Source organism: Cnephaeus nilssonii (genome assembly GCF_951640355.1).
Source record: "Cnephaeus nilssonii genome assembly, chromosome: 17".
In the NCBI taxonomy this organism is placed as follows: Eukaryota; Metazoa; Chordata; class Mammalia; order Chiroptera; family Vespertilionidae; genus Cnephaeus; species Cnephaeus nilssonii.
This window is the reverse complement of record NC_137088.1, coordinates 23,985,708-23,995,585: the sequence shown is the minus strand read 5'-3', so window position 1 is coordinate 23,995,585 and position 9,878 is coordinate 23,985,708. Positions and strand designations below refer to the sequence as shown.

Sequence of the window (9,878 nt, the reverse complement as noted above, 5' to 3'; positions counted from 1 at the left end):
TTTAATCTAGCAAACTTGCAAAGAGGGAAAAGACTTGCCTCATTAAATGATTTTCCTTAAAAGCTTGGGAACATGCTTTTTAGACAGAAACTGGTGTGGGGCTATTTGTTCTCCAGAGGCATTTCCTCCGTCACCCCGGGGCCACGGGGGGTGGCTCTGCCTGACTTACCTGGCGGCACCTGAATCCCACTGTCCGCGTTCTTTCTACAAAGGACCAGGAGGCACCGTGTGTCCAGCTGGCTCCTTCGTTTCCCGCGGGAGCGTCCTTTTCTCGAAGGTCATGGTGCTGCCGGGAGTTAGTCTCTTAGGAAACGTGTATGAGGGGTGTGGGGCTGAGTCCTTGGGACATCAGGCCAGGGCTTTCTCGTTGTGACACAGTTAATACTCAGTACGCACAGTGCTCTAACTCATAGATGGTTTATTGCTTTAAGTAACTAAACAAGAAAAGAGACAAGGCTGTTGTTTTGGTCAAGACACCAGCTGCATCTACGTAAAGCCTTAACGATACCTTCTGGACAATATAAACACGTGATAGCATACATGGGAAACAACTTGGCCAAGGACGCACGGATTAAAATAGCACACGACAAGGGCACCCAACCCGCCAGGCTGCCCTGAAACGACGGAAAGAACGCGAGTTCACACGATGTGCTGGATACAAAACCTTTAAAAAATTTTTGGCATGGACACTAACACAGGATACTTCCTTGGACATTCTGCGAAAGCAGGTGCACGAACAGCATTACCGTTTCACCTCCAGGTTACCAGTGTCTATGGGACGCTAGAGGAAAGCCAGGGGGCGGGGCACCTGCCCTCCCCCAAGGTCCTTTTCTTTGCCACAGCAGCAGGGTCCTGGGCTTTAGGTGAAGAGCAGCTGGCAGGGCCCCAGGGGGTGTTACAGCCGCCAGGGAGCTGCAGAGACCAGCCGAGGGTGGACACCGCCCCAACAGCCTGTGGGAGTGAACCCCACACAGCCCTGGTTTGTAGCTAGGGAGGCCCAGGGACTTGAACGAATGCTCCCTGAAGGCCCTGGGGGGGCGGACACAGGCACTGGTTGGTCCAGACCCTCCCACGGAGGAGCGTGGAGCCAGGGCTGGGCCTTCCGCCCTGAGGTTGAGGAGAAGTAACCTGACCTCTTGCGTTCTAACACGGGGGCATTATGACACATTTCCAATGGCTGTGCAGGAGCCAACAGTCAGGAAGCCAGCCCTGCAGGGCCTGGGCGAGCTCACAAGTGAGGACAAGCCAAGCCAAAGGGAGCACAGGGCGCCAGGGCCAAGCAGCCCGACCCGGCTGCCGGCAGTGCCTCGGGGTGGCCGACGGGTCTGGCTGCAGCGCCCACGGCTGGGACTCAGTAGTCTTCTGCTGTCTCTGCAGCCACGTCCTCAGGACCTCCCTCCCCGGCGTCCTCTCCAGGACCCGAGGGCCCCTCACAGCCCCCGGCCGAGGCCCCACAGTGGCCGGCAGGACCGTTCTGCACGGCCCCGCCCTCCACACAGAGCCGGCCATCGGGACACAGCGGCTCTCCGGTGACCTCCTGGACGGGGCCCTTCTCCTCCTCCGAGGCTCCGTCCTCCGGCTGCTGGCTCGGCACGCAGTTTCCCACGTCTCCGGCCTTGGGAAACGGGTCTTCCAGATTCCTGTCGTTTTCTTCGGCTCGTCGCTTGCCTCTGGCACTGAGTTTACCCTTGGATTTCCTCATCTGCCGGCTGTGCACGTCTTCTCGGGAGAGTCGCCACTGAAACTGAACACGGGAGAGGATGGAGGTAAGTAAACGCAGTCTCCGTGGACCCAGAGCCTCCCCTGGACGCGTCGGCATCCACGCCCACGTCACTCCTCCGCAGCAAGACACACAATTCCCCGCCTTCCTGGGGTGGGACCAACGTCAATCACAGCCCGGACACCTCACACCCACCACGAGAGCCTGCTCCATGCTGCCCACGGGGTGTACTTCAAAGGCCTGGGGAAGGAGATCCTGAAATCCTATCGTTTGAACCATAAGGATGAGGCAGGGACACAGGGCCCGCGCTTCCTAAGCGCCAGGGCTCTGAGCAGGCCGTGGGTTACCCAGCTCTGGGCCGCATTCTCTCACCTGAGCAAAGGCACAGCATGTGGGGCGCCGGCTCCCCTGCAGGACGGGCGGGCTTGCTGCCCCAGCTACGGGGGCTGCTGTCTGCTGACAGCACCCACCACCTCACTGAAGGTCACACTCCCTTCCTGGGGCCACCTACACCCAAGGTCTGGTCTGGGCGGGGTACAAGGGCCTATCCCTCCTTGCACAACTAGGGGAACTCTGAAAGGCCATCCCAGCTCCAGAGCTACCTGGAGGGTGGCCGCGGCCACTGCTGAGACAGCATCCCAGCTCAATTCCCGGCCCACTCCTGCGCCCTGTGCTCCCCACGGGTGTTCCTGAGGGCACTGCCCTCAAAAACGTCCACCATCCAGACCCTGCTTCCCATGGAGCCCGACCTGCAACCAAACATTTCCCCAAGGACCAGGGACGTCAACACAGACTCAGAGAAGACGCAGGTCGCGCAGTCAGTAACTGAGCTGTGCAAGGACCAGGCCTGTCCAAGCTGTGGAGCGAGACTGCAGGCGTGAAGCGTCCCAACTCCACCACTCCCTGGCCCAACTTCCCAGCCTCAGTGTCCTCATCTGTACAGTGGGGGCAGCAGCCAAAACCAAGGTTGGTTACTTGATTTTCTCGGAAAGCAAAGTCAGTTAGCTTTTCCTGTAGAAGTCAGATCATATTTTATACTGGCTTTGCGGGCCACATGGTCGCTGCCGAAACCATGAAGAAACCATTGAACTCTACCGTTGCTGCAGAAAAGCAATTACAGGTAACATGTAAACTGATGAGCGTGACTGTGCCCAACAATGCTTCATCTGCCAAAACAGGTGGTGGGCGGTGGTATGGCAGGCCCTGCCTTCCAGGGCATATGTGGTTCCAATGATGTGATAATCCAGGTCATGCATTTAGCACTGTGCCTCACATCATATACCAGATACACTTGCTGTTTCCATTACTGACACCAGATTTAAGCTCCAAGAGGTCAGGGAGGCTGTCTGTCCTATTTCCTCCTGCATCCCTGGGGCAGAGCACAGTGCCTGGCACCGAGTAGGCCCTCACCCTGTTTGTGGGATAAATGAATGGAAGGACGACAGAGCCCAGCCACGCCGGCTGCCCTGAGTTTCAAGTCCTGTAATTTTAGAGCCAAAACATAGCTTGGGGTTCAGTGAGGAGGGACCGGTCCACCTGCACCTTACTTCTGGCTGATCTCTAAGAAGAGAAATCAATTTAAGGAAGAAGCAGAGTGGGGAACACGCAAAGTCCCGCTGAGTCTGCTGATGACATGAACGGGCCCGGAGGCAGACAGTGTAGCAGCCTGTGCACGTGGAACTAATCTGGGCAAATGAGCTTGAGCAGACATGGAAACATCGAGGGGTGTTAAAAAAAAAACAACCTTGGAAGATTCAGAGAAATGGGTCCCCGTGTTTATCAATGGGGAATGTGTTCTGTGGGCGAACCACTCAGCAGAACTGCAGCCTTTTTCTTCTACTCCCCAAATATCAGGGGTTCCCCCAGTCTTCCTGAGCAAAAGCCCCTCTGACCTCTGTCCTCCTGGGGTGGTCAGTATCCCCCAGAATGCCTCCACCTCAGAGCTGGGGGGCAGTCCACTCTGGGTGGGGACCCACTGAGTCAGATGCCAGATGTGGTGCATCCTCGGGAAGATGCCAGCCCAGGGATCTTCTGGACGCGCCAGGCCCGGTGGTGACCGGCACAAAGAACGAGAGAGAAACCCCCGAGGAGAGAGAGAGGTAGATGTGGGTGAGACACAGGAGTCCCCGCTGCAGGGAGTGGTCTCACCGGGAAGAAGAGAATCATGGGACTTGGCCACCCTGCAGGTGCAGCTCCGTGACCCACATGCACACAGGGGTTCAGTTTAAGTTCCCATCATGGTCATTTCTTTCTACTTCAGTCACAGCACGCTGGTTTTGCCAAATACGGACTTAAATCTCAGACAGTCTGTGATTGCAAGGAGAACAAAGGGAGCCTTCGGTTCTGATGGCTTCTTGCTGGGCTGGAGAGGGGGGCCCAGGAATGCAATGGCACCATCAGTGGAAAGCGATTTCCTAGGGCATTAGCACATGCTAAATAACTGAGTGCCTTGCTAGGAAAAACCAAAACTGTGCTACGCAAATTTTTAAAAATCTGCCACCGTTGCAGAATTTTCAGTGGTAGAGATCTATTCCCCCAAAGAAAACATTTGCCTCAACACCCACAGGGTCCTGAGGTTGCACACGCCATGGGATCCTGGGATCAAACAGCTTTGGACAAGATTTCCCATCAAAGCAGAGAAAAGGAGCAAAGTGCATGTTGAGGTTAGGATTTAACATCTATCCTGTCCTCCTCCTCCCCACCCTCCCCCCAAATTCCCAAAGGCGTTCACCTCCCATGTTGGATGGGTTTTGCTCAGACACTCCTTTGTGCGGGTTCTCTCTCTCACACTGTAAGCTTCTTCCACCTAAGCCATGAGTTTCTGACAATGGAACCCCTTTGCAGGCGAAGTGGTGCCTCAGACCCCCATCCCAAGGGTGCCCACGTCAGCCTAGACCTGTGGTCGGCAAACTGTGGCTCACGAGCCACATGCGGCTCTTTGGCCCCTTGAGTGTGGCTCTTCCACAAAATACCACGGCCTGGGCGAGTCTATTTTGAAGAAGTGGCGTTAGAAGAAGTTGAAGTTTAAAAAATTTGGCTCTCAAAAGAAATTTCAATCGTTGTACTGTTGATATTTGGCTCTGTTGACTAATGAGTTTGCCGACCACTGACCTAGACTGAAGCAGGCGTCTCTGCTCTGTAACCACAAGTGCGGGGCGCCGACCCGGGGCCCCGGAGCCTCTGCTCTGCCTCCGATGCCAAGCCTCTGTGGCTCTCGGGCACAAGCACTCGCGGTTCATAATTGCTGCCTTGACCTACGCAGCCACTGCCACGGCTTCATAATGCCAGCCCAAATGGAAGAGCCTTGGATAAAAATCCATGTCCCCAAATAGAGCTTCTGCATTTTTGCAAGTTTTTTAAAAAACACCCGTGAAGCCTGCCGATATGCATTTCTCCGAGAGGCAGTCGGCTAGCAGGAACGTCGGAGGAAGCTTTCCTTTTGCTAAAAAAGTGGTGGAAGGCCCTAAATGTTAAAACATCACAGCAGCTGAGAGCCCGGTTCAAATCCCCGTCCTGGCACTTGTTGGCTTTCTGTCCTTGGGCAAGTTATCAATCTCTCCAAGTCTCACGTTCATCATCTCTGAAATAGTCGTCTCAGCCTCCAGGGCGGCAGTGCACACCCAGGGGCCGGGTCACACGAGTGGGTGTGCACAGCGCCCCCTGCAGTCGGATGTTCTACAACCGTGGGGCTGCCACCTTTGCCAGAGTCCACCCTTGACACTTACTGACTGACACAAACCCAGGGGCTGCTCTTGCTAAATAAGCAACAGAAGGTCTGTGTTCCTCTGTATGCCTGGCCACATCCAGATTCCAGAAGAAGACCACATTTTGCTGATCTCCTGACAGAAGACCACAGGAGGACACAGGCTGTGGGAAAGGCCTGTGGCAGGCACAGCAGCCACTTTCTCCCAGAACCTGTCCAGGAAAGAACAAACACATACCAAGGTGCCTACTATGTGTCTCAGACAGTGACAAAGTTTCCCATTTCCCTGGATCCCCAAAGCAATATTCTCAGTAGGCATTGTTAGAGTCAGTTTATAGATGAGCATGTAGAGGTTCAGAGAGGTTAAGTACCTCGCCTAAAGTCACACAGCTAGAAATAGCAGAGCTAGAATTCAAACACAGGTGCCTCTGGCTCCACACTACCCTTCCAGACTATTTAAAAATAAATAAATAAATAAATAAATAAATAAATGTGTGTGTGTGTGTGTGTGTGTGTGTGTGTGTGTATATATATATACACACACACATATATCCTACCTAATAATAGACAAATATGCAAATTGACCGTACCTTCGCTATGCCCGCGATTGGCCAGGAGGCGCGGGGGGGGGCGGGACTCGGGGTGGCTGGGGTGGCCGATTGGGCCGGCGGGACGCTGAGCTCACGTCACCAGCAGCGGCTCGAGCTCAGCATCTGCGCCATGGCTGTGCTGTGGCACAGAAGGGGCCTCTGGGGCAGCGAGCTCACGTCCCACCGTGGACCATCAAAAGCGGGGGAGCTGGGTGCCTGTCCGCTCAGGCACCAGGCCTTTCAGAAGCCTCCGCTGCACCGGAGGCTTCTGAAAGGCCTGGTGCACCAGCGGACAGGCACCCAGCTCCCCCGTGAGCGAAAGCGAAAGCGTGTAGGGGACCCTACACGTGCATGATTCAATCATGCACTGGGCCTCTAATATATATATATATATATATATATATATATATATATATATATATATATATATATATATTTATTTCAGAGAGAGGAAGGGAGAGGGAGAGAGATTGAAACATCAGTGATGAGAGAGAATAACCAATTAGCTGCCTCCTGCATGCCCCCAAACCCAGGCATGTGCTTTGACCGGGAATCGAACCGTGACCTCCTGATTCATGGGTCGAAGTTCAACCACTGAGCCATGCCGGGGGTGAAAGGCTTTAGGCTCTTGACCTAGAGAGAAGGGAGGAGGCAGCACCCCCTGGGATGGCTCAGCCCAACGCGTAAGTGCCTCAGCTTTCAGACTTCTCCATGTTCAGATGCATCTGCTAGACCAGGCACTTGATCATTAGGCCGGGTGGTCAGCTAATGGAAGTCTAGATTTATGGCCATTAAAGAGTCTTTGGTTCAGTTTATTAAAAACAAGTATCTACACTGAAGACTCCCTGACAGGCCCATTTTTAAAAAATCAATAATGATAAAATGTGGATGGAGGGCCACGGGTGAGGCTGGAAAGGGGCCTGAACTCTTCAATTAAGACACTGGCTCTCGGACTGGAGTGGGCATCACAACCGCTGGGGGCTCCTTCAACCAGATCACCCCCCCCCCCCCCCGTGACTTCGAGGGCCTGGCGCGGGGGCGGCGGGGGGGAGACTGCATTTCTCAGCTCCCGCTGAGGCTGATACTGCTGGTCCAGGGGCCACAATCTAAGAACCGCCAAGCAAAGAAAGGCCCGTGGGCCGAGATCCGCTGTGGGAGAAACAGCTGGGAAATGAGGACAGTCCCAGGATCTCCTAACCCCAGCCATGCCATCCACGGACGGGCTCCCTCTGCCTCCCTCCCTCCCACCGTCACACCTGCTCCCCTCCCCACCCAGGCTTCTCCACCCCCTCGTTGTCTCTAACAAACAACAAAAATCGCTCCAGATGCCAAGGCTCAAAAAGATGCCATCTCAGAAAGCAAGAAGCGGAGAGGCAGGGATGTGCAGCCCCGGGGACCGCTTTCTGGGTGGAGGCTCGGGGGGGGGGGTGACACCCCCACTTAAAGGCCTGGAGGACCTTTCCATATCGTGAGTGGTACCAGGGAGTCGCCGAACTCCACGCACAGCCGCTAGCTGCCAGGCCGCGCCATGCCCATGCCAGTCTTCCCATGCAGGGTGTCTCCACGTGGGTGTGGCAGTGGGGCCTGAGCCAGGAAGGATTCCACCTAGCTGTCCATGTCAGACATAACCGGGGGCAGGGAACGATCCTCCACCTTACAGCAGCGTGTGTCCAGAGTTCCGTGTCAGGAGGGGCTGACGGATTTAAGTCACACGTTTTAAAGGCTGTCCGCGACCTGCCCCCACGTCAGGGAGGTGAGCGGGAAGGAAGATTATCCGGCATCGCGGAAACCACCTCTCACCTTCGAGGGAGTTCCATATCACACTCACACAGAGAGGTTTCTGTCAAATGCTGCAAAGCCTCGGTGAGGATTCTGCCCACTCTGCTGGTTAAAAGACGACTACATGTGCCTCGTCCCCGGTGTGCCCGTCTTGGGATTTCTCTTCTTAAGTTTCAATGCTGGACAGGACAGGCATGTCCCGGGCCCAGAATTTTGATTCCTCATTCACTGATTCAACAGATATTTGTTGAGCACCAACTAAAAGCCAGGCACTGGGCAGGCAACGGTCGGAAACACGGGTCTGTGCTCTCATGGACAGTCTCTCCCAGGAGAGGATAAACGAATGAGCACAAACAGTTAGAGGAGAACCCTGGAAGAGAGAACGGGGTTCTCCCCAGGGCACTGCACCGTCCTGAGAAAATACTGAGGAAGAGAGTGTCCTAGGCAGAGGGAGCAGCCGAAGCGAAGGCCCTGAGGCAGGAGAGGCACCGAGGAGCACAGGCCAACATCACCGGCAAGCAGGGCCTGGGGCTGATCACCCAGGGCCTCGTGGACCACATTCCAGATCTCCATCTTCACACAAAGAGCCGTCCTAAGCGGTGAGGTGACATGATTCAATTGGCTTTTTCTTTTAAAAAAATATTTTCATTGATTTCAGGGAGGCAGGGAGATGGGGAGAGAGATGGAAACACCAATGATGAGGGAGACTCAGTGATTGGCTGCCTCCTGCACATAGAGCCCGCAACCCGGGCATGTGCCCTGACCGGGAATTGAACCGCGATCTCCTAGTTCAGTGGTCGGCAAACTCATTAGTCAACAGAGCCAAATATCAACCGTACAACGATTGAAATTTCTTTTGAGAGCCAAATTTTTAAAACTTAAACTTCTTCTAACGCCACTTCTTCAAAATAGACTCGCCCAGGCCGTGGTATTTTGTGGAAGAGCCACACTCGAGGGGCCAAAGAGCCGCAGTTTGCCGACCACGGTCCTAGCTCATAGGTGGATGCTCAACCACTGAGCCACACTGGCTGGGCCAATTGGCTTTTTCAAAAGATCACTTTGTCTCTGAACAGAGAACATATGTGAAGGGAGACCTGTCATCAGGAGACTGGAGTAGCTGAAGCAAAGTGAGGGTGAAGAAAGGTGGAGGAATCCAGGGATTCTAGGACCTAAAATAGACATGTCTAAGGCTTCACTGCTAGGGGGAAGGGGATGGGGAAAGTCAAAGATGACCCCTAGGTGGGCGGGTGCCTCTGGGTAAGGGGACGTGGGCCAGGTGAGGAGGAGGGGCCAAGTCACGCGTTTGTCTGAGGTTCCTGAGCAGTGACAGGACAGGTGAGCTGGGCAGGAGAGAAGCAAGGGCTGCAATGCAGATACAAGGGTCACGGCAGAGGTGGCGAGAGATGATCTCCCTCTGGGGATGAAAGAGACTCCCTAAGGACGGGGAAGAGAGCTGGAGGAGCAATGGCTGGGTCTGAGCCCCAGTGGGAAGCCAGGAGAGGAGGGTGGGATGGAGCCAGGAGAGGAGGGTGGGATGGAGCCAGGAGAAGAGAGTGGGACGGAGCCCAGAGGAAAAGGAGCTTAAAGAGGCGAGGGCAGCCGACAGCGTCAGTGCTGCGGGAGCTCAGCACCGTGAGGACGAGATGGGGCTGCCCCCCAGTCACGGGAACCCACAGACCTGTGGGAGCGGGACGCCCCCCGAGTCAGCTGAGCAGCAGGTGACAGGGACGGGGAGACGGAGACAAGACGCCTGCTGTGAAGCCCCCTCTCTGGGACTCCGCGGGCCAGGCGCTCTCTCGAGGTCACACCGAGGACAAGAGCTAGGCACCAGCCCATCCCAACTTGGAATGAGTCCGGGATAACAAAGGGGAAAGCAGCCAACCCATATTCACGTAGTTGATTTGTAGGGAAGTTTCTACCGACCAGAAAGTGAGACTCCCATCCCATCTCTCTCACACCAGCTTTAACACTCCACCTCTGAAACTTCCCGCCCGCTCAGCTCCCCACTGGCTGCCCCTCTGAGATGCATGGGCTGCACCAAAGTCAAACCACGCGTCTTTGCTTTGGGAGTCAGCGCCTTTGCTTT

The 9,878-nt window shown here is 55.1% G+C and overlaps 1 protein-coding gene across 1 annotated transcript in view; it reads right to left on the bottom strand.

Moving 5' to 3' along the window:
- Positions 1–294: 294 nt before the first annotated feature.
- RFTN1 (raftlin, lipid raft linker 1) overlaps positions 295–9,878 on the bottom strand; it is a 173,851-nt gene continuing 164,267 nt past the window's right edge. The window contains exon 10 of the mRNA XM_079794541.1: positions 295–1,744. Coding sequence (XP_079650667.1) covers positions 1,352–1,744 — 393 coding nt within the window. The 3' untranslated portion in view covers positions 295–1,351. The remainder of the gene's footprint in view (positions 1,745–9,878) is intronic.